Source organism: Scophthalmus maximus, chromosome 2, assembly GCF_022379125.1.
Source record: "Scophthalmus maximus strain ysfricsl-2021 chromosome 2, ASM2237912v1, whole genome shotgun sequence".
NCBI lineage: Eukaryota > Metazoa > Chordata > Actinopteri > Pleuronectiformes > Scophthalmidae > Scophthalmus > Scophthalmus maximus.
This window is the reverse complement of record NC_061516.1, coordinates 30,051,883-30,077,500: the sequence shown is the minus strand read 5'-3', so window position 1 is coordinate 30,077,500 and position 25,618 is coordinate 30,051,883. Positions and strand designations below refer to the sequence as shown.

Below are 25,618 nucleotides of genomic sequence, written 5' to 3'. Positions count from 1 at the left end.
AGACGGGTCACACTCTGTGGAGTGAAGACAGGCCCTGGAAATCACCCTGGGAAGTGAGGGATGAGAGAAAGAGGAGGTAAAAAATAAAAAAGTCTTAGTGTGTGAAGAAAGAAGAATGAAGCGGTAGGAGCCAGATGAATAAATTAGAAGAGGAGCGACAGGGCTGTATGAGAGAGGGTGGAGGGAGCAAGAGAAGGCAGGGTGGGAGGAGGTGAAGATCGCCACCAGCTCCACGACTCTTATTCTCCCTTGATTGAACTGCTTGACATATAGACAGACGTCGAACACTGCCACAAGGAAATTATAGCAGGAAAGCCATGAACAGGATTTTGAGCAAAGTGGATTCTTGGATTTTTTTCAAAGCGAGGTCTCCATTTCGGAATACCACACCGGGATTGAGCAAGTAATTCTGGATTTTCCAGGTTTTCTTCATCTATAGAAGCCTAAGAGGATATTGGGGGATTGGAATTTCTGCAACTCAGTTTTTTTTTTTTTACACTGACCCACATCCGCCTCCTTTTGATGTATGTGGGGGCGCGTGTGTGTGGAGGGGAGTAGGACAGGTTTCAGCACAAACACACAAACCTCCCCTCCTTCTGGCCCAACACGAGGAGAACACCTGGGGCGAGATCGCTGCTAAACACACACACACACACACACACACACACACACACACACCTGGATAACATGTGGAGCTGATTTGGATTATAGAGCCGCACAGACGGAAAAGGTAACGTCCATGCAGTTTCAAACAACACACACACACACACACACACACACACACACACACACACCTACCTTTGGGGACTTTCTAAAGAATAACCTTAACCCTAACCACTACCACTACTCGGCTAATCCCCTACACTTAACCACTGACCCAAGAATCTGCCTTTTTTTCCGATTGGGGAAAGTGAATTGAATGGTTTTGAGTCTGAAATGTGTCCCCAAAGGGTGGCCTACGACAGAAGACACACGCATAATTGGCCCATATTGGCCCAGTGTTTGCATGCTAGCTCTCTTATGCTGAATCATTGAGCACATCAATGCTGTGAACATCAGGACTCACTGAACCGGGAACTGTGTGTTCTCCCAGATACACACACACACTCGCACCCATAAATAATGAACAGATGTGCATTCATAACAACAACATGCGAGGCAAATGTCAGAACACACACACACACACACACACACACACACACACACACACACACACACACACACACACACACACACACACACACACACACACACACACACACACACACACACACACACACACACACACACACACACACACACACACACACACACACACACACACACACACAGAGAAGCCTGCTTTCTCTCTCTCTCTCTCTCTCTCTCGGTGTGTCGGCCAGAGCTGTCCTGTATCAGATTACCCACTAGGTGCATCTCAGCTTGGCTTTCATCACCTCGCCTTTATGTAATCTCACCAGGCGTGTTGTGTGTGCGAGTGTGTGTCCGTGTGCACTATGGTAAGAGTGTGCGGATGCTAGGAGTGCTTGTGTGGTGGTGGCAGCCTCCCATCGTTTCAGGCCTTTTACGTAAGCTGCGTCTGAGCGCACATACAAAAACAGGCGGATTTGGCACACTGACACAGGAGATCAGACTGACTGAGTGGATATATGGGAGGATAAGAGGGCGATGACAAAGAAAATGGAGACGGGAGGGGAGGGAAAGTGCAAGGTGGTAAAGTGAGGAGGGAAAGAGATACAGGGAGAAGGGGAAGGGAGGGGTGACACACGACATAGTGATGGGCACTCAGGGCTAAGAGAGGTCAGATGACCGGATTGCAGTAAGACGAGGAAGAGTGAGAAGGAGTGATTGACTTGAAGTGAAAGAGAGACAAGTGAATGGAAGAATGAGTAAAAAAGCAGAATGGAATTCAAAAGAGCTTTGCTGAGAGAGAGAGATAACAGGAGGGAGGGATACGAGGAGATATATTGAGAAATGGAGGGATAAATATTATATAAAAGAAAAAAAGGACATAAAATGTTTGAGCGGCAAGAAACTGCGTCGAATAAAAGACTGAAGAACTTATTCATTTAATGATAAATTATAAGTTAGATAAAAAGGGAGATTGATAGTTACGAGATGATAAAAAGGTTAGAAAAGAGGCACAATCAGGGTAGAAAGATAAATGAATGGTGATTTACCCAAAGAGATAAAAATAGAAAGACAGATGAGGAAGGAATAATTAGAAAGACAGATGGCCAATATTATATATCTTTATAGGGTTGGATCATTGGCTACAATTAGTCTTACATGACCCTGCAAAGTCTGTCAAAGATCAGTGATATCAGTCCAGAGCTATTCTGAGATAAAGTGAATGTGGTTTCCCATAGAATATGTAATAAAGAAATTATGAGGCACAGCTTGGTTGGGGGTAGAATCCTTAAAGGAACATGTATTACCCTACCCTCGAAACAAAGATCTGACAAAAAAAACAAACAATGCCCCACATGTGAAACTTTCTTTTATGAACAATAAGCTTTTTTTAATAACCTAGACAGGGCTCATTATTTGCTCTGTTGATCGTTTACAGCAGTTTTGATTCTTGCTGAGCACAGGGGCAGCCCTAATTCTGAAGAGATGACTGAATCTTTTTAAAGTGAAACAAAGATGCCTTTCGAAATCCATTAGTCAAATCAAAATTCGATAATTGGCTTCGCTCTCCTGCTATTCATAAGAATACAGAGAAGGTAAGTGTCATCTGATTCGAACCGTGAAGTAAAGTCAGAAAAAAAAAAGGATCATTTTCTCAATTATCTCGTTAATACTCTGTGTGGCTCGATGTTACCAAAGGCTACAGTAAGAGAGATGAACAGATGGGATGCTCCCTGTTCAAAGTAGGAGCCATGCCAGAATGAACAGACTGGCTAATGAATGGAGGCACTTTTTCTTTAAGGGAAATAACAAAAAAAAACTTGCAGCTCATCTAACCGACCAGTTGCTAAGCCACAGAATAATAAAGCATGTAATGTGGCCTACCTTTAAAATAAGAGTGAGTTAGTTGATTGCGGACAAAGAGACTGGTAATTAATTTCTTATCCTTTAAGACTTGTATTTTTGGTTCTGGAAAAATGGTGTTTCTGAATGGCCGGTATCACCATTATAAGAGAGAGCTGCTATATCTGGAGACACCAACATGCTATGCAATATCACACACAAGCAGCTTCGCTTGGTCCAGCGTAAACAAGCAAAACCTGTATAATGGAAAGCAATACAGTGTCATCTCTGTATGAAAGTGGGAGATTTGAAACCCGGAATCGAAGGAGACACGGTTAATGTCAGAAAGGTGGCACTTGATGGATGAACGAATGAAATATAGTGGAGGGAGAGAAGTGAAAGGCTGCTTTGTTAAAAAGGAGGGGGAAAATCAAAAGAGGAGACACCGGGCGTCTGTCAACAGCTGAGGGAGGGAGGGGCAGTTGACGGGCAGAGAGGTATGGAACAATATGTGATGAAGAGGAGTCATTGCCAGACTCGCTGTTTAAAATATGAAGGAACACTCAGGGAGGATGGAGAGAGAGACTGGGTAATGAAGAATGAACAGGGAAGTGATGACACTCGAGAGGTGGATGATAAGAGTGAGTGGGGATAAGGGAATAGAGGAATAACAATGTCTAAAAGGAAAAAAAAAAACTAATAAAGCTCTGGCACACTGAGGGGGAGGGGTGGTGGATAGAGAGCTCTAGGTGAATGAATGGAGTACAATTCAATTGGATGAGCAATTAGACATTCAGTAGTCTGAAGAAGGGCTGTGGACGGAGGGATGGCATGACAAAGAGGAAGAAAGAAGAGGGAAAATGAAAGTGGAGAATGATGAAAGATGAGAAAAAGAGTGTGTCACAGAGAGGAGAGACTGAGAGGCTCCCCAGTCTGAGGTGAAAGCAACAAGCCAAAAGCATGGTACAGAAGTAAGGAAAGATAGAGGGATGAGAGGGTGAGTAATTAAACTGTTGACAGACTGTTTAGGCACAGCAGGCGCCTGATGAGCAGAACAAACTGTAACCACGGCAACCGCTGGAGACAGACGGAGGGATGGTTCTGGGGAGGGAGATACAGGGGAGGGACATGGGGAAGAGCCAAATGTGAAAGTGTGTGTGAGGCGACAAGGGGGATTAGAGGAAGGGAGAGTGTCACAAGTGGGGAAATTAGGGATGAAAGAGTGTGGAGAAGAAAAGAGGGATGAGGAGAGGAGAAGAAAGGTGGAAGCTGAGGCATTTGCAGGTTTAACAAGTACTGAGCGCTGATACTGATTTAAGAAACCCTTGAGCTCTCGTAAGGATTTTCACAAATTAAGACGAGGAGGTTACCCACATATCTGTTAAAGATTATCCCATTCTCTTGGTAATTCTGGTTGGAATCTATGTAACAAAACTGCTTTCGAGATATAACATTTCTAATAAAATATAACAAAGTACTTGTTAAACTTATTTGGCTAACCTGCTTAGTGGAAAAAAAACAAAAACCCGCAGAGAGGTTGAGATATTTATAGCGCACTAAGGAAAGCAGTGATACGTCACGTTAGAAAATTAGAGCAATCATCTTGCAAAGATGTCCCATTACACCTCAGCGACAAAAATATACTTGCATCCGAGGCAACACTACTCCACATCTACAAAGTCATTGGGTTTGTCTGTATTTACAACGATCCTCAACAGATGCAGTAGGTTGTGGATGCTCAAGTGAATCATGGTGCAGAATACAGCGTGGGTGATGACTGTCAAAAGAAAACTGGTTTGTACTTCGTCTGCAACACATATAGTCTGTCTGACAGCGAGGCACAGTGCTTCCCTGACCATATCAGCAATCTCTAGCTTCAGAACCTGAGACACCGATCAACACACTCGAGGGAAACTGGTTTCCCCTTCAGACCACAATGTTATTTCGCCTTTATTAGTGTCTCACATTAGGGAGGAAACAAATGTCTTTGTGGTGAGTTACAATGCAGTTTGTGATTCATTTAAGCTGAGAGTGGCCTCTGTGATCAAACATGCCTGATAGCAGGCCTCAACCAAGTAATTATTGAGAATTCGTCCAATCCCCACACCACATCTATCATTTTCCCCCAGGACACTTGTACTACACTTGCACCTCTTCTCCCTGCCCTCTCTTTCCAAGAGAGTGTGGGGGGGGGGGGGGGGGGGGGGGGGGGGGGGGGGGATAAAATAAACATGGATAAGAAAAACAGAAAAGGGAAGAAAACCTTGAGTGTGGGCAGAGTTCACTTGTGTCTGACTTTTGTGTATAGTATTAATCAATATATATATATATATCAATGTGATTCAGAGGCCTGGTTGGCAGGTCATTGACCTACTGTGCTGGATGCAGAGTGCTGATTGGGTAATTCTTCTCTTACTCAGGCTTTCCCAGTAGAAGGCTTGAAACCCTGCTGAATCATCAAAGTGCCACTTGCGAATGCACGTGCACGCACACGCACGCACACACTTTCCGAAGCTTCATCCGGTCATTTCAGGGCCAGTATAATTGGCACCACAGGGTCTCTGATTGGGCGAGAGATGCCGAAAGGTCAGGAGAGTGGTTTGTATGTTGTTGGTCGACGATTTTTGTTGTGAATTTTAAAAACTTTTTGTTTATATATAAGTCTTGTACTCTCGGGTGCACAAAAGCCCAAGCTCACACAACGCAATCAGCCACTGAAAATTTGGCAGCCTCAGCAAGCAGATGAGGTTGTGAGGGACAAACATGATGAGAGAAAGGAATTAGTTGCATGTAGCAGAAAAAGGTTTAGCTAGAAGAAGAAAACGACGAGGAAGAAGGAGGGGGAGAGAGAAACCGAAGGGTGAGAAGGAGTGGGAGATGGGAAGGAGAAAACTGCAAGCACATTATGTTCAGGGTGAGTGGCAGGTCAGTTATTTTGCAAAACTTATGATAGTGTGCATCATGTCTAGCAAAGGCAAAATTTGTGGATGTAAGCATAACTGAATTTGTATGACTGCAAGTTTGTGAGTGTCAGAGTGAGAAAGCGTGTTTGTGTGTATGTGTGGAGAACGTGAGGATTAGAAACTAAAGTACTGCAGTTGAAGTTTCTCTAGGTTACTCATTGATGAGTGCAAGCACAAGACACAACCCCTTCAAATGCAATTCTTACAAATCCTAAAGCATCATTCTGTCTGAGAACGTCAAGTGAGACTCGACTCAAATATATTAGATGCTCCAAATGGTTGGAACAGAAGCCAAACTGCAGATTATGGCGCCATCACATTTAATGAGAATGAGGAATATAATTACAAAATTAAAGCAGCGTTCATTTTCCAATCAGACACAATTTGAAACGGGCTGATGCAGGTATTGGGACACACTCCAGACTGTTACAAGCGGGACTGTCAGAAATGGGACAGAGTCCACAACAGTTTCCATTTGCAATCTGGAGGAGTCAACACGCATCTGTAATCACCAGAAGATTGTAGCCTGATACGAGTTCAATGAAAACACGCAGACAACAACATACATGGTACTGACAACGTGAAGAGACATTTTGAAATGGGGCATTTCAGACAGATAACAGAATTTCAGATACGCAACTTTCCTTGCTCATTTCCAAAATTTCAAACTTTAGGTTATGTCGTCTATGTTATTTAATAGAGGGGAAACCTTGAAAAGAAAAGCTGGCGTGTATAGAGAGGATGTTAATACATACAGACGGCGAGATTTATTTCCCTATTGCATTCAGCACAATATAGAATCTGCATCAAACGATGAGCATGTGGCAAAAACAAAGACTGTCGGCTATTAATTATAGGCTTTTATTGCCTCCATCTCAAACCATGTTACAATGCAATTTAATCAGACGTCACTGTGATGTGGCCATCTGGAGAAAGAGAGCATCCAAACAGAGCAGTATTGAGCTGCCTCTCTGGCACCAGTATGACAGCTATCCACCATTGAAAAATGATTCCTCTCTAAGTAAGAAGACATCCCGGTGAAACAGAGCTGCCAGAGCTGTTTCAGCGCGCCATGTCCCTCGTTTGCCCCAGATGTTCCCAATTTTTCAGATGTATCCAACTGTAGGACGGTTATAGATGTATAGAGCGAAACTGCTGCTGCCGTTTACAGAAGCACTTTCACAACAGATAATGCTGAAGTCCTAGTTTGTAGTCAGTGACACTGCATTGCAGACAAGAAAAAGGCTACGATAGGAAGTGAAAAAAAAAAAGAAAAAGCTGGGGCCGTACAAATGTGGCCACAAATACTGATCCTCAAGCTGTTTAAGGCTAGATATTAGTGAAAACTTGAAAATCCAAATAACCACTTCCTAACAGATCGTGTAAAGACTGCTTCAACGGCACGACCTGTGCCAATGAAGTGCCAAAGAAGTGCCAAAGAAAATCAGTCACCTCCGTTGTTTGCCAATTCAATTTACCTCCCAGAAAATGTAATCCCCGAGCTGTGCAGTCATGCAGGCTATCCAGTGGGAGGAAACAGAATTACAAAAACTCAGCAAGGAGTGGGAAAATGGCTGCCACAGATATAACACAACACTGTTAGAGACCTACTAAGGAAACTGTCAAGAGCTGTTAGGTCATAGATGGTGGAAAGGTCTCTAAAGCTAGTTATTCTCTTGGTAGTTAGATTGTTGTTGGCGATTTTTATCTTGATACCTGCAACTTTACTTAAATGAAATTACTTGGCCACCATTTGCTACCAGATACTTTTTGCAAGAGAATAGTTGGACAGCTACTCGTCTGTACTTCTATGATACTCGACTTTGATACTAGTGACCTCAAAGTCTCCAAATGATTTAAGAAAAATAAGGATGAGGTACCAGGGGACACAAAAATGGCCAACTAAGGGAACAGTGATGTGAGCTGTGACATCAAGTACAAAATTCGACTCCCCTCATAAGGCGGATGAGAGCAAGGGCCTACTTAATGCCATGGTTCGCTGCTTGAGATTTGCTTGTCCACCATTTCACAAGACTTCACGGTTCATCAATTCACAGCCTGTGGTAAATCAGAACAGAGGTTTAACTCTGTCGCTGGTTTTCCCAGAATATCTGTCACTTGCAGCAGTTTTTACGCAGAGAGAAACTCTGCGTAAACTTTTTATGGCTTTTCCAACTTCAATTATGAACAAAGCTTTTGGAGTTCATTAAAGACGGGGTTTTCTTATCTGTGCCAAGTAGATGCAGAGTGTGTCAGCCTTTAAAAAGCCATACTTCAAAGCCTCTACCAATATTATAATGTTTTTATTCCAAACAGCAGAGTGGCTTTCGTTCTTTCTCTGAAGTGTTGCCATGTGAAAAGATTAAAGATAATTTAAAAAACGTACTTAAGATAAGGTGCTGTAGCCAAAAGCCCCATCACAGTTTCACTCCTCTCTAAAAACATTCAGTTTTCCACTAAAACGCTGGATTTGCAGACTGTTGTAAAGAATCACCAAGTGTTCTATGGGCTTCATGCAAGAGCTGTGAAATGTGCAGCAGTGAGACAAAGACAAGGTCTTTACAAAGGCCTCTTACAAAAGACCATAGGTGGAGGTTTTTCTGCGTGTAAAGAGAAAAAAAAAACAGCAACATTTTTAAAATATCTGACTGCAATGTTCCAAGAATAATCATAATTATCACACACACACAGACTATTAGTTTTTTTCTCTCTCAAACATAACACAGGCTTTGGGAGGAATTAGATGAGGAGTATTTCAATGGATCTGTATTATTTTGGAGGCCAACTGTGTGGAGACTGCTGTTCTTTTATTTTAAAGACAATAGGCTCCAGTTTTCTTAATCTTTTTTCCCCATTTCCCTTCTTTCACTCTGACTATTTACCTCAGGGGTTATGCAAGCTCTTTCCACCAGTGACCGTAAAGCAATAACCACAACAGAAAACTGCAAAACTAAAAAAAAAAATGAGAGTCACACACTTAAGAGGATTACAGCTTCTTGTGTCTGGCCCGTTAAAAAAGAGGTGTCAAACATCATTTGAAATTTGTCTGCCATTGAACTGTGAAATATTACACAATTCTTAACAAATATCTTTATATATCTCTATAGATATGTATAGATATATCTATATATATTGTCTAACTCTTATTCCTCATTCTTTGACCAGCTCCTTTCTGATTTGCTTGTAGTCCTTGATAACAGTTTGTGTTTAGGTGACAATCAACACTCATCATGTCTGTGTCAGTACAACAGTGGGGATCAGGTTTCACCATCACACTTGTCAGGGAGAGCTCCTCATTATCTCACATCTAACTCAAACTTTTGACTTCTGATCCCTGATCAAAGCAGAATGTCTATATATAAGTTGAAACATCATGTTATATGTCCCCAGGCAATCTTTCTCTCGATCACTGACCTCTGCCCTTCTTTTCTCACTCCTTACCTCATCACCTTTACCTTCCATCCTTCAACCGTGTCTCCCTCTCTCTCCTCCCCCACCATCATGATAGTGATGCCTCACAAACTCATTTTTAACACAGCTCTCTGTTTCCCTAATCAAATTCACTCTCCTCTCTCTCATTCCTCTCTCTGACAGTGATGGATGGCGGCCTTCACCCGTTTATCGCCTTTACATATTTCTCAGCCCAGCCGCTTAACGACACACATTCATACACACAGACTCTTCATAGCTCTGACTTTCCATCTTCCTCAAACTCCAGCTCTTTCCTCCATCTAGTTCACTCCTCAGCTCCGAACACTGCTCAGCCTCATTTTCCTCAAATCTTACGCCCATCCCTCCTCCATCTTCTGCACTCGCTGCTCTGTTTCTCTCTCCCCCTCACTGCACTTCATGCAGTTAGCCTTTCTTTGCAGCCCTCATTTATTGTTTGTTTTCATAACCAATACCGTTACCCCTCTCCCTGCTTTCTATACATCCTGGATGCTTAAAAAGCAAAGAATATGACAGAGGAATGACAGAGAAGTGATAGTATCCAAAGGATGAGTGGGCTTACAATACACACGACTGCCGCACGAAGAGGCTATGTGGGCGTTCTTTTGTTCCTTGCCTAGAGAGAGAGAGTGTGTGTGTGTTGGCCTCCCTATAATTATGATTGTGTGGGAAGAGTGTTTTGGTATGCTCTCAGTTGTTTCTGTGTGCAAATGCTCACCTAATATTGAAGGCCTAGCTTATGAGTAAGAATGCATGCTTACAAGGCCTTGTGGCCGAAATAATTTCTTAGTGTGTGTGTGTGTGTGTGTGTGTGTGTGTGTGTGTGTGTGTGTGTGTGTGAAAGGCTGCCTCCATATTTGATCGCTGCATTTGTGCCAGCAGAGCTCATGTGTATTTTCAGATAAAACAACGCAGCAGAGCTGCTCGCGGAGCAAATCCGTATGTATTGATACTCAAATGACATCACTTTCTATATTCTCATTCATTTTTTATCTTCAACCTTGCATCCGACATCAGACTCGCCATGCTGCCGCTGGTGACCTGCTGTCAGTGATTTTGACTGAAGCCTTGTGGAGCACCTATCCACACTCCAATCAGATCTGTGGATTACTCAGCTTGTGATAAGTGGCTTTTGAGGGCTAATACAAATCCCCTTGTTTATAAACACTGCAACATTCCCTAAGTCGATTATGGACTAATGGCATTTGCGCGTGCCAGAGTAGATGCACAAATACATACAGTCGGCCAAAATTCAGATTTGGAATCATACATGCAAATACGTACACTCGCAGTTTAGGAATAGTAATAGTGGTAGACATCCGAGAGGGCCTGAGATTTATAAAATCCTACAGAGTATTAAAGACCAAAGAGGAACCTAAGCCTTAAAGTTCAATAGGTCTAACTAACAAAGACACTTCCCAACAGAGACATTCAAGCTTTTAAGACCCGCATGACACTTTTCTTAATTGCACAGGTTCAGGTGAGGTTCAAAGGAATCTCCAGAAAACACTGTTACCGGACATTTATCATTTTAAATCTATTTGCAGCGTCATATTTAGTCCCAGAAAAAGAGGTTGCACCCTCCTCAGGCTGTGGTGGGTGTTCAAACGGAAACTTTTGGAAGTTAGGGTGAGGTTAGGTTCAGCCTCGCAGCTCTGAGCCGCGCTCCGACACTGGGGGTACACTGAGTAGTGCCTTCCAGAGATGCTTTTAGCCCTTGTTTTCGCGCTCCTAGTTCATGCAGCATTTCTGCTTTTCCCACCCGTGTGTTTCCTGCTCTCTGGAGGGTTGTGGGTTCATGCAGGGTTGTGTAGGGAAAGACTTCCCAAAAATAGAATGGACAAAAGTTAAACACACAACAACAAAGAAGAAACGAAACAAAGCCATATGGTACACTTGTCCAAACACTCATGGGATATTCTTAAAGTTTGACCTCACTCCTTAATCATCTCTTTTGTTGTCCCGTGATCTTTTTAAATCTCCATCATCCATTTTATTGACTGACCATTTATTCTTTACTTTACAAAAAGTGTCAAGCAGATTTGATACCAAAAGGGTTCCAGCCTTATTGCTGCACTGTGATGCCTGCATCTTGCTTTGTGTGATCAAGAGAGCGAGGAATTGTGTCTGCGTGTGTGTGTGTCTGCGTGTGTGTGTGTGTGTGTTCCCTTCTGCAAATTCAGCAACAAACTCTTGAGCATGTGAGGTCTGCAGGAAAAATGTCACATTAATTCGCACACAGGAACGTTCATGCACACACTTGACAAGCAACGAAGGCTATATATCACCATATACAGTGGAACCTGTATATTTGTACACCGTACACTTAATATACACATTCAAACACATACAGTACTGCACCTGGACGCTGCATTGTACTGTGTAAGAAAAAAGCATCTGCAGCTACGAAATTCTACTGTTGCAGCAGAACACAAATGAGCAAAAGAGCGAGGTAAAGAGAGATCTTTGCAAAAACTTAGCAAGAGAAAATCTGACTTACAAAACCATGTGAAAAAACCCCCACTTTTAAATAGGATAGGGGAAAATGAACATGCAGGAGGGTACAGAGAGCAAAAGAAAGAGCAGGAAGAGTGTGAATGGGACAGAGTGTTATCCAGCTTTATGGTCCGATCAATCAGTAAGTGGATAGATTGGTTACACCCAACTTTGTGTGTGCGTCAGAAAACTTCAATACTGCAATGCTCTAGTTGCAAATGAGATCTTCTCCCAAATAGAGAAAGACCAGGAGATTAAGGGAAGAGGGAGATGCAGAATAGAAAGAAGAAAGATTTCAGGGATGTAGAAAAATGATAGGAGGAGGAGAAGTGAGGTAAACAAAAAATGATGGGAAAATGAAGAGATGAAGCAGATGGGTAAGGAGCAGACAGGAAGGATGGGTGAGAGAGTAAGATAAATGAAGGAGGTGAGGGAGGAAAGAAAAAGCAACGAGGCAACGTGTCTGAGAAACGGCAGAGGACAGAAGAAAATCTGAGTGAGGATCTGAGTGTGTGTTGTGTGAGTAGTTTGTGATGGAAAGTAGAAGCAGAAAAAGGAAAAGAGATACGGAGGGCAGCAGACTCAGCAAGCGATACAGAGAGAAGACACTAAGGGAGAGGCAGAGGAGGCGGAGGGGAGAAAAAAAAGGAGAGAAGGTGGTGAGGTAGAGCTGTGACTGATAACATTGTCGTTCTCAGGTTGCCTCAAGGGCAGACATGACAGAGAGAAAGAAAGAGACGGAACGAGAGACATGCAGAAAGAAAATGCGGAAATTTACAGAGCAGCCAGGGGCGTAAAGGGTTATGAGACGGAAGGTGAGCACGGATGGAGAGACGGGATAGAGAGAGATAGAAATCACTGCAGATAGAGAGGATGGATGGCAAGGAAACAAAGAACACCCCTTAGTGGTAGAGAAAGAGGAAGAAGAGGAGAGGTAGGTAAGAGCGGCGCTGTGGAGGGAGGATGAAGATGTGGGTTGACATGACACAAGGAGAGGATGTGAAGGTCTTCACAGGGAGACAGGGAGAGGGGTGGTGAAAAAAATAAATAAAGACAGACCAGGACAGTGAGTTATTAGGACAGTGAGAATGAGGGACAGCAGCTGAGTAAAGGAGCAAAGGAATTTAAGGAAGGTGGGAGTGCAGCAAAGATAAAGGTTGAATGAAGGAGCGGGGCGCAACAGGGGAGTGCGTGAATGTATTGACATTCAGCGTGCTGCGGGTAGAGTAAGCTGTCTGAGCAGCGAGCATTAGCAGAGTGCGGGGGTAAGCTGGTAGAGCCTGGACTGATGTACCGTGCTGCCTCTACAACAACAGTTGATGTGAGGACTTTTCGGGGACCAGCTGGCACTACACACATTTTTAAATGGTATTTTCACATTTTAATATGCACGCCTCCACACTCCACTTCCAACATCAACTGCCCTGGGGACTGGCCGTCACTGCAGGCATTCATGACTTTGCTGTCCCCCCCAACACACACACACACACACACACACACACACACACACACACACACACACACACACACACACACACACACACACACACACACACACACACACACACACACATACACATACACACACACACACACACACACACACACACACACACTTTAGGTTTGGTTGGAAAAGGGGACTGAGGAGAGAACAGCTCCCTAAGTATTTCGAGTAAAGTTACAATAAGCAAATGCAGTGGATTCCGGTTTCAGGCATTGTAGCCTATTCGAAGCTTCCATGAATGAGCGTGCGCGCACGTCTTTCTTCCCACGCTTTCAAATCAAACTAACTGCATTTCTCCCCTTAACTAATAGCACATTGGTTTAAAGTTCCACCCAAACATCCCGTTTCAAAAGGAAATGCATGACATTAAGGAAGTGCAATGATGCAATTCACTGGAGCCTAGAGTAATCCATATGTAATCTATTCCCGTCATCTAAGAGGGATTCATCTTATTTCCATCCTTCTCTTTGCTTAAACTGTGAGAACATGTAGGAGCCCGAGATCAAATGTATCCTCATTTCAAGCACTTGGTTTCTTTATCTCTTCAATGTAGACTGAAGGGTTCAAAAATGGGACAGTGTAGCCTGGACTAATATAGAGCTCACATTTCAGAAGTAGACCAGAGCAAACCGTGTAGTGAGGAGGAGAATGCAAAATGGCACCGGAAACCCCTGATCTTTGATATCGACACTGCTTCAATATCTGAACTAGATGCTAAACCCTCTTCTGGTTTCACACAGAAAGAGCAAATCTGGAGTTTGTAATGGAGAATATTGAGCCACCACTTTACTTCCGCATGATAGAAGTTTATGTCTGGTCGTTTTGCACAGTGTTAGGTTGCATTCATTGTATATCACTATATAATCACCACTACTGCACTTCACAAGTCTCCAGATTGCTCCACATAAAAAAAAACACCTGCCTTTCTTCAGTGTAGTCTGTGAGTCACCGTCTCATCCCGTATCCTCTCTCTAGTCACCGCGGCTGTGACTTATCAACACTCCCTGTCAATCCACTGTATCTAGGTTACAGTTGCTATGACAACTATTATGCATGCCAATCAGTGGCAGTGACTCATCTCTATACCTGATTGTCACGGTAGCTGTATTTAGGAACGTATGTGTGACAAAGCACTGGGAGATTTCATGTCTGAGATTACAATGGGACCCTTCTACGTGTTGTATTCCACTAAGCCTACCGAGACCTACATTGCTGGACATGAGTGTAGCTGTGGAATCGAGGCTGACAGGCTGGTGACCCAATTGGATTCCCTGACACACACTGTCTTAAGAAAGGCTCCTATGATAGAACACTTGTCTAATCCGCTCTTACAGGTTTCTAGGTAACTGTTACTATGGGGACTGGCTGTTTTTTCGGTCTTTTGGGAGGTTGTTGCTAGGCAATGAGATGTGGTGGTGAAGAGGTATACAGGGCACTTGTGCTTGGCAAGTGTATATGTAAGAGGTACATTGAGAAAGTATGTGCAGCAGGGACATCAACTGTTTTTTCAAGATGGATTTTTTTCCTGCTATAAAGCACCAAGTGGGCATTAGCGCAGAGTGGTGCTCATCTAAGAGGAGGCCTTGGTCCACACAAGTGCAGAAAAGGCTCTGGTTCCAGCTCTGTCTAGTCAGAGTAGGTGGAATACAGGAAACCAGACACAGAGACACACTTCAGACATCTGACCAAGGAACAAGTTGCTCTTTTTCTGAAACTTTTCCCTCTTTCTCTCTCTCCAGGTCTGTGGATAGCCAGGCGTTCTACCATGCCTGTCCCCCCAACCCTCAATCCCTGCAGACAAAGACAACTGCCCCACTCACACACCCTCCCCGAACAAAGGGCACGGTGTTCCACCTTTCCCTCCCTTTTCCCTCCATTCATCCTCTCTCTCTCTCTCCTCACCCCACTTGTCGTCTCATCTTTGCCATCCTCATCCCACCGCGTCCACTGCGCTTGCCCCAGGGCCGCGAAACGAACCCTTCTTGGCTTGGTTCCTTTCCCGGCATTTCACTGGCTGACTCTGGTCACATGCTGCCTGCTGCCTTCCCTGATTGGAGCAGGGGAGACGTGGGGCGTGGTCTCGGCCTGTCCCTTTCACTGCGTGTGTCGAAACCTTTCAGAGTCGCTCAGCACACTCTGTGCCGACAAGGGACTTCTGTTCGTCCCGCCGCACGTTGACCGGCGTACCGTCGAGCTGCGACTGGCTGACAACTTCATCACGGAGGTGGGCGGGATTGACTTTGTCAACATGAGTGGCTTGGTTGATTTGACTCTGTCGAGGAACACCATCCACCTGATTCGACCAATGGCCTTTGCTGACCTGGAGAGTTTGCGCTCCCTGCACCTGGATGGTGAGCTGGAACAGTAATTACTGCGGTCCTGACCTAAACTACTTACATATGTTGAATCAAATTAATTGTTGCAATTTAACAGAAAAGATAACACTTGATGGTTCTATTTGTGCATCTAGGGAATCGCCTGACAATACTTGGACCCAGGGACCTCGCAGGTCTGGTCAATCTGCAGCATTTGATCGTCAACAACAACCAGCTGATAAAAGTCTCTGTCCAGGCCTTTGATGACTTCCTGCTCACACTGGAAGACCTCGACATGTCCTACAACAACCTCAGGAGGTAAGCTTTTGCCTCTGTTCTGATCAGCCACCCCCCTCACTCGTCCTGACCTGTTCTGCTTTGTCAAACAGAAACTCATTTTAACACTCGGGAGGTTTCCTATGCTTTGGTCTCAGTCTCAAGTATGCTGCAGGAGAAAACTTTCACAGTGGAAATGCCTTGTGTGATCCAACGAGAGTCAGCAAACACAATGAACACAAACTAGCTCAAACTGCTGAGGCTGGGAGAGGGTTATAAAAGCTCAAGAAAAAATTAAGTGAATCAGTTTCATTGAGGTCCCAATTCCCTTTGAATTTGATTTTGTTGAAATTTAATCAGGCCAAACCTCAGCTTACTCCACTGTGTATGAGTTTGTATCACTATAGCTATTCTATATCATTCATACTTTAGTGCACTGTATTAAAGTCATCTCAATCTAGGACAATGGAGACACTTAATAAGTCAGAACAATGATTACATTCTCCATCAATGCCCTAATTCTCCTTTTCATAGTGTCCCACTGCGTTGATGAATTCAGCAGCTTTTGGCTGTCAGTTCTGATTAAAATGTTTCATTTGTCTCCTCTACGGGAGCTGCCTGGCCTCTCTCCAACCTCCACCTCGCCATGAGAACTGAGTTTTAATGATACATACATTAGAAAATGCTGTTTGCCCTTTGATATGCATTACTCGCGAGACTCAACGAAAAACAATTAAAGTGGGCCTGTATGGCACATTCTTACTTATCGCGGTTAGAAACGCTCAGAAGTAGAGACAGATCGTGTCAAATGGGAACTCTTTTGAACTGGGGTCGGAGCTTATCTAGGTGGGGAGGCCCCGCTTGTGAAATTTAATTGTTTGGAAAAACTGAGGGGCACCTGCAGCTTTGTTCACATAATGGTTATAAGCAAAGTTTTACACAGCAACTCTTGAACCTGAACTGATGTCACGTGATTAACTTTCTGTTAAATCTAAAAGTTGTTATGAACTGTTTTAGGCAAACTCTCCCCTTCTGCTATGCCTACATCAGACTCATATTGTATATCCAGGCCTTTTTTTAAATGAATTTGATTACAGAATGAAAATGATCCTATCAAATATCACACGTCATGCTCATCATGTGTAGTATTTCCCCTCAAATCATTTCATATTATAGATATACAACTGTATTAAAAAGAAACAGGCCATCTGCTGTTTGTTGCAGTTAATAAGTGATAAAAAGAATCTGTTCAATTCACTACACAAAATGATCCTTGAAAAACGACCTACTAGCGTGTGACGTTCTCTCATGTGCTGAGAGAACAACAGTGTCTTGAAGATGACGAAAAGCAAATGTATACTTATGTCAAATATACATTGTTCATAAAAAAAGGCAAACACTGCAGTGAACTGAATAAATACAGATCAAAAGATGAAATCAATAGTATAACTTTAACAACGCCTCCCAAAATACATGCATTGCTTCGCATGTGTCCTGGTTTCAGAGTTCACACTCGTCAGTTTTCCACTGCAGTCTTCAAAGCTGGCATTACTTATTCTATATTACATTACTTATTCTCTGCTCTCTACTCCTGTACAAGAATAAAAGCTCAATTTATGCACACAGCTTAATAATATAATGAGTCTCACACTCAAAGTTAATTTTCCTCTGTTTTATTCCTACTAGGGTCCCATGGGAGTCCATTCAAAACATGGCCAGTTTGCACACTTTGAACTTGGATCATAACCTGATTGACCACATAGCGGAAGGCGTCTTCGGAGAGCTGTATAAGCTGGCGAGACTGGATATGACCTCCAACAGGCTCCGGACGCTGCCTCCTGATCCACTCTTTGCAAGGTAACTCTTCAGCTTCGTCCCCAAGAAGTGGCTTAGTGGACATATTCTTTGGTGCATGACATTGTGCCAGAGCGCCTCTGTTAGAAAAAACACTTTGGTGGCTCTGTGGCAGACACACAGGGCAACAGCACGAGGGTCAAAATAGTCTGTTCCATTTTCATTCACTTCATTCAATATTTATTTGCCATTTAATAACAGTATCAAGGCACCACGATAAACTCTTTCAATTTTACCAGTCAGCTGACTGGAACATAAGAGACAGCAGGTATGGTGGAGGATATCAAGTCACAGGTTCTTGTTCTGTTTCACTCAAAATCGCCAAGCATGACCACCATAGTGTTCATTTGTCCCTAAAATAGTGCTCCTACGGCTGGCACACCAGATCTTTGTAATCACATTACTTTAAAAAAACAAGCAGAGTCTACCGGCGGAGGTAGAGTAGGTCATCTTATGGTACAATCATGGTTTTCACAAAAACATTTTTTAAATCATGTTGATGCTACATAGACTTATAATAAGTTAGTTAGTCAACGACTTTAACTGCCAGAATCAGGCCCAGCAAGTTCCAAAAATGTATGTTGTAATGTGGATTGGTAAAAAGACCTCACATGTCATTTAAAACCAGCATTCCTCTCGGAAATTCAGTAAGGACACTTTTAAAATTTCTAGAATGCCAAACAGAGTTTGGCTTCCTGCACTTCCAGTAGTGATCGTGAGAATTTACACACCGTTTCGGCTGTGTTTTAGTTCAGTGGATGGGACTGTGCAGTCAGAGCTCCATTCAAGCTATTGATAGGCTTTGTTTTATGTATATGAAAACTGCTAAACCACTCAGACTCTGAGCCCAGCAGAATGAATTAGCTGCAGAGGCTTCTGTTGCTCAGCAAAAGGTACATTGTATTGCTTTCAAGCAAACTGGCGAGGTGTTAGATTTTATTTTGACTTGTCAAGTAAATATATTTAAAGTTGAAAGCTCGTACCGCCGCAGTATGACAACCAATAATCAGCAAGACATGTTTTTGTGTTGGCCTGCCGTCAAAAGCAAGTTGAAATCTAAGGTCAAATTATTACATAAATTCATTCACTTATTTTTGCAAGACTTTGACAATCTTTCAGAAACCTGCTTAGAAAAATAGAAAATCTGTGATATTTGCAAATCATTCCAATTTCGATGTGCGCAGGCGAGCTTTAACATGATTGTAACTGCACTCCTAAGTGTTGGGTAGTAACCGCCTGGTGGGGATCTTTTTCAAATCATCCTTTTCTCTCATTTTAAGCAGCAAGCTTGTGTTAACTTGCCGAGGCCAAGACCTCACTCAACAGCAGAATATTTGTTGCTTCAGACCCCTTTAAATCCTTAAATAATGAGCAATAAAAACCCATCTCCTTTAAAGTTCAAATGAAAAAAAGGAGGAAAATGTAGCAATTTCCCAAAACAGTAGAAAAAGGGACCAAGAAGCTAAACATTGCCTGGGGCAAACATGTTGAAAATACAAACAAGCTTATTGAACTTTCAAACTGGTTCAGTTATCTATTGATTAGTTATCTACAAGACAGAATGGTTAAAAATATATCATTTAAATTCCTTTTCTAACCATCTGTAGGTCCCAAACTGGTGCAATCAGTCCCACCCCCTACAATGCTGTCATAAGTCTAAATTTTGGGGGCAACCCGCTGCACTGCAACTGCGAGCTGCTATGGTTACGGCGGCTTATCCGTGGAGACGACATGGAGACATGTGCCACACCTGCTCACCTGGCCGCAAGGTAAACCTCACCAACTGTTCAATGTTTAAGTACAATTCAAAATCATTCGTTCATGTTTCTGAACTTTGTCTCTGAGCGCATATTAAATTAATGGTCTCATTTTATCACTTGGATGATCATATTTGCAAGAGTAATACAGGAGCAAAATGTATGGGGTAGGATTGTTTCAAGGACAGTGGCGTGATACACAGTATCTGCGGCAATTATTCCGACTCCTCAGACTATCACATTCTGCTCCCTGCATCTCTCTCCCAGACTAATTCTAGTCTAAACCTCTAGTCAAAAAGAAATCTCTCGCTCAAATCACTTTCACCATTTAAAACTCTTTGCTTAATCTTGTTTTCTGCAGAGCGGTTGTTCAGACTGTTGTGCGTTACTGAGCTTTGCTCTTAAATTTATAGACAAGAGCACACAGATCTTTAGATTAACGTACCACATTAATCTGCCAAACCCACCTCAGAGTGATAAAACAAAAGGTGATTCTGCTCTCCATCTCTTTCTCATTGGCTTCATTCCTCTTCCCTCCCTTTATCACTCAGGTATTTCTGGTCCATTCCTGAAGAGGAGTTTACATGTGAGCCACCTCTCATCACCCGTCACACCCACAAGCTGTGGGTCCTGGAGGGTCAGCGAGCCACACTAAAGTGCCGTGCCATCGGTGACCCTGAGCCAGTAGTCCACTGGGTTTCCCCAGACGACCGCATCATTGCAAACACATCCCGGACCAGTTCCTTCAGTAATGGGACCTTGGATATCTTAGTAACAGTTGCCCGGGACGACGGAGCATACACCTGTATTGCAATAAATGCAGCAGGCGAAGCCACTGCTACTGTGGACCTGAAAATAATCCCCCTGCCTCACCGGGGAGGAGTAGGTGGAAACACAGGGAATAACAACGTGAACACCAAGAACAACAGGAACGTGACCAATGGGATTTTACGGACTGATCCGGGATCCTCGGATATCAGTACAGGGAAAAATGGAGGGATTAACAATGGCGTAGGACGTGGAGGCGAGGTGGAGAATGGAAGAAGAGGTGGAGGGGAGGATGAAGACGGTGACGGCGGCAGGGCCACCGAAGGAGAGCGAGCTGATGGTGGGAGCATGGAGGATGACGAGGGAGACGAGGAGGAAGGGAGGATGGTTGGAGTACAAGGGGTTACGTCAACCTCAGCTCAGGTCCGGTGGGATTTGGGGAGTTTGTCTGCAGCTTACGTTGTCTGGATGTATCAGATACAGTACAACTGCACTGCCGATGATACCCTCATCTACAGGTCAGTTAAACGTTCTCGCTATAACAAACTTTACTCGCTGTAAATAATGGCCGCTGCTCTGCATCTGGAATCTCACTTTTACAGTAGCTTAGTTACTTGCCAATAGGTATTGGTTAGTGTCTTCTTCTCTTTATGCAACGACAGGTTATCTGTCAGTGTCTTCCTGCCTGCTTTCGAGCAAAAACAGAACGACACACTCGCGCAAATGCTCCTTCTTTACACGGACGAGTGGTTTGCTCAAGGGATGGATATATGGGGAGATAGATGAAGGGGTACAGGGGGGAAGGTAGATAATAATTTACCATCCACTGTATGACACGAAACTCAACAGGTGAATAGTCAGTGCATGTGGATGAGAGTAGATTGGGAGGACAAGTGTATACATATTGAGGGAATAAAGAGGATTTCGAGGGCGGAGAGATTGGAGATTTACTAACGTGTGTGCCGTAACTTCCAGAGGCGAGAATATAGTGACTGACACTATGTGGAAAATATATCTACAGCAACATTTAGTGACATACAGTGGCATGTGCCAGCATTAATGGTTGGTTTGCTGAAGCAACACAGGAACATGAAGGGACATGTCATTTTTAATTTGATGTAACATTTAAATCTTCAGTGAGCCCTGTCACTTTGTATTTAAAATGAGATCCCCTCGCACTTCAGAGTTCATGTTTACCCACCATTCTCTCAGAGGCAGGAAAAAATAATCAAACATTTATGAAGACCAGCTTTGAGGTTAAGGGCTGCGACATTTTCTTGTTAGCACAAATTATTCAAGAGACCCACGCTACACCCTACCTTGTACATTTAGGCTATATGTTTGGAAAAAACACTGGTGTGTGGTTGAAAACGAACGTGCATTCATAAGAAAGCCTTTGCAAAGCTGCCAATCTTTGTTCAAAGTTTCTATGCGTCACTGTGAGCCAATTTGTAGCGGAGCGAGAGTCTGGCGAAGGAGAAGAGAAGTAGTTCTACAAATGTAGAGCCAAAAAGATTAGAAGAACAAATGAAAGCAAAACATTTATGAAACAAACCTTTCCCTTTTTTACATTTAAAATGATAGATCATATATTTCACACCTTTTTTTTTTGCTCACACTGTGAATCTCTGATACTCATTGGCAGAGATGGAAGGTCTGATTGAGGCAGATGAAAGAGGAGGGAATGTGGCAAACGTGAAGAAATAAGTTGAATGGACACAGGATAGCGGTCTTATCTTGCAATATATGACAAAATGTCTCTTATTTCAGCTACCTAATGTGCTCACACTCTGACAATAGTCTTGCACAGTGCATGAATTATGCTCGGCTGCATTCATAATTTACTACCTCTGTATTTACAACCTGATGAAACGCATGTGTATTTGTTGCAAAATAGTGAGTGAAACAGTGAGTGTGAGATGGGATAAGACAAGGAGAGGACAAGCTGGCTTCATCTGTGTATTTGTTTCTGATTTCATCTGCACTACTGTGGGGTTGAATGTGGTTTGGCTAAGGGTGTATATGAAGATGGTACAAAGCTATAAGTGGTATGGAGAAGGGGTGAAGAGAGATAACCATATGGCGGGAAGAGAACAGTGAAGACAGATGTAAGAATATTGGAAATGTGAAGAACTGTGGGTATAATCAGAAGGATCCAGGGAAATTACAGAAAATGGCAGTCAAAGGTGAACAGAAAGAAGTATGGATGGGCAGGAGAAAGTAATAGTTTGACTGATGGATGGAGCCAGAAATGATGAACAGGTTAATTATACAATAGGAATGAGTATACAATAGGAATGAGGCCTCTGAGATTTCAGGATGTGAAGGAGGGATTAGGGAGGGAGGGGAAGACGGAAGACGGGTTCTTCCCAAATCACCATGGGAGAGATTGAGATTCAAGAAGGATGGGCAAAAGGAGAGAGACTGACAGACACTAAGGAGGAGACAAGAGAGGGTGGGCCAAAATAGTCCTCAAGGAAAAAGCAAGGGTGCGGAGAGAGAGAGAGAGAGAGAGAGAGAGAGAGAGACGGGGGGGGGTATTTAAATCATTCACTGGAATAGAGTAAGAGAGAAAAAAAATGTGTGTACACAACAGAAATAGACCTGGGTATGAAAGAAAGAGACCAAAGGGATGAAAGAGAAAAGTGAAGAGAGGATGGAGCCTATTAAAAATTTGGAATAAATGACAGATGGAAGTAGACCTTTAAAAAAAATGAAATAAAAGAATCAAGTCACAAGGAGCAGGAGGAAGAGGAAACAGAGACATGGAAGCATGGTGAAAGCCCTGCAGCTAGAGAGAGAGAGATTTGGGCGGATGAAAGGAGAGCTGAAAGGTGTCCCGCTGAAATACCACATCAAAACAGATCAGTGCAGATTGTGTAAAGTCCCATGACACGTTTGTGGCAATTACACATGGAGAACTAATTAAATGATTGAATTGAATGAGATTCAAGCTCCCTCGCTGATCAGCTGCATTACTTCCTCCACGGATAACATTCGGATAATAGGTGAGCCGACTTGCTACTCATCAAGTAAAGGCGTTTTATTTTCAGAAGCCAAAGCTAATAGCATATGAAGCATCATGAATTCTAATTGTACAGCTGTTTCTAATAAAATTTGAAATCTCACAGTCCCTGGCTAAATATATGGCTGGCTATAGCCCTTCAAAACAAAAGGGTACACTGGTAAAATGCCCTTCTGTAAGGGAGCAAACTTTGAGATAAAGAAACGGCGGCATCAGCAGAGGTGAAGGCTCAACTGTGCAGCTCGAGACAAGAAAACGCTGCTAGACACAAAGAGGGGGAAAAAATAGACTGAGCCAGAGCAACCAGTGTCATGGGGGAGGGAATCTGAAATTCAGCAAGGCCGGAGTAGGCAATCTGAAGTTTGGCTTAACCAAACAAATCACACCACCGTCAAAACTGAGGGGTGAGGATGACTGTCTCAAAGGAGAGGTAGAGATGCTGTGGTTATCCTTAAGATGAAATTGAGATATCAACCCTCAACCAGATTGGAAAAGAGAAGGAAAGGGTTCAAAGAGGAGACAAGAAGTATGAGGGCGCTGAAGAAGGACGCAGGGAAATCAGTCTCGGGGGACAGATAAAGAGGAAATGGAAGGGCGTAGCATTTGAAGGGAGGAATACCGCAATACAGCCAGGGATTTCCAGTTTAGATTTCTATCAAGTTATCAACTTGCCAGTGCCGACTGCAATATCACACCAGCTAGGAGGTCCGAGAAAAGAGTCAGTCGATGGGATATGCGGATCACACCTTTAAAAAGTCAGTCGCATGCTAGATAACAGCAGCTTCCGTTTCAGCAAGGCTTGTCCAATTCTGATGGCATGTGACAGTGCCAGGTGGGATGTCATCCATGTGCCATCCACTGAGCTCTGCTCACCCAGTCACCCTCAGCTCCCCTGACACCATTGAGTGGACATCCCCCGCCCCCCCCCGGGGCTTTGTCCCATTGTACCAATGTCACACTTCTTTCCTTCGTAAGAAAATGTCTTGGATTATCAAGTTTTAGATATTGTTCAGATGTTATGAAATTCCCACACGTCAAATAACCAAGTATTTCCCGAGGTTGCTGCGTGAATGTGGGAACTTACCAGGTTGGCATGTTTTTCATGCCCACACGCGGGTACAGGCTACCTGAAGGACAAGGAGAAGGAGAGAGAATGTCCCTCCATATTAATGAGGCAGCGTTTGTAAGGCGACCTCTGTAAAGCGGTACCATCTGTTAGAAAAATTGTCTCGCCTTTTCAGCAAGATTTCTAGTTTCGTACAACAATAGAGTTACTTTTTAACCTCCGCGAAACATACACGGATGGGCACAAAGCCCCTCATCTGTATAGACCAGGGTTTAATGCCACAAATTGCATAGAGTTGAGTAATTGTCTTTCTGTAAGAGGTACTTTATTTGTTTGCTTATTTTGTGCATCTGGTGTTTTTAGATGGGCCTTTTCAAAAACACTGTTGGCATAGAAGTTGTCAATTCCCAATGAATCAGCAGTACATAAGGCATCACGGTGGGGGCACTTGTATGACACTTGCACATGTTAAAGCCAAGTTTCTTTTTGGGTTCCGATGTCTTCTAAGTGTGTGTTCTAAGGAGTGAGAAAGCTTCGACAAATTTCACAATCGCTCTCCGGTCACAACAGGATCAACCTTCCTGCCGGGAACTCAAAGTGTCAAGCTTGGCACAGAATTTAATGGGAACTGAAGAAAAAAAATCACAGGGATAAAGAGAGGAGGAAGTTGGAGAAAGAATCATGCAGAGTTTAGGAAATAATGAGAATTATAATAAAGGTAGGGTGTCAGTAAAGGGACGTACAGTTAAAAAAGGACATGGTGAGAGTTTGACAGACATAGGAAAGTAGCATGCTGAGAAATAGATCCTTTCATCTCTATGACTCATTACCCGTGCTCTAATGTCTAAATGGAACATGGAAATTAGGTGTACGGCAATACCACTCATTTCCTGACACTAATCAAACAGCAGACTTGACTAATATTTGACACAGATCACTGAACCGATCTATAAATACATTTAAAAACACTGTGGTACGCAATGTGAACCGTTTTCTTTCAGTGGAGGAATCAAACATTCAGAGATGCTTTCATTTACTGTCATGTATTGTACAATATTATATTGCTGGAGAAATGATAGCAGCATAATATTTTAGCCTGGTATAAGCCTGCACGGTAACTGATACAAGAAATCATACAAGAAACAAGATAAGTACATCTGCTGACGCAGAG

General features: G+C 43.2%; 2 protein-coding genes across 3 annotated transcripts in view; one reads left to right on the top strand and one right to left on the bottom strand.

Annotated features, from left to right (window-relative positions):
• The window catches only part of pcxb (pyruvate carboxylase b), a 249,637-nt gene that overhangs the window by 69,592 nt on the left and 154,427 nt on the right, over positions 1-25,618 (bottom strand). The window lies entirely within an intron of this gene.
• LOC118300097 (leucine-rich repeat and fibronectin type-III domain-containing protein 4) overlaps positions 1-25,618 on the top strand; it is a 35,774-nt gene that overhangs the window by 1,217 nt on the left and 8,939 nt on the right. The window contains exons 2-7 of the mRNA XM_035624174.2: positions 1-730; positions 15,126-15,737; positions 15,857-16,019; positions 17,664-17,834; positions 19,439-19,600; positions 20,140-20,874. The exon at positions 1-730 is cut by the window's left edge and continues 104 nt beyond it. Coding sequence (XP_035480067.1) covers positions 15,152-15,737; positions 15,857-16,019; positions 17,664-17,834; positions 19,439-19,600; positions 20,140-20,874 — 1,817 coding nt within the window. The 5' untranslated portion in view covers positions 1-730; positions 15,126-15,151. The remainder of the gene's footprint in view (positions 731-15,125; positions 15,738-15,856; positions 16,020-17,663; positions 17,835-19,438; positions 19,601-20,139; positions 20,875-25,618) is intronic.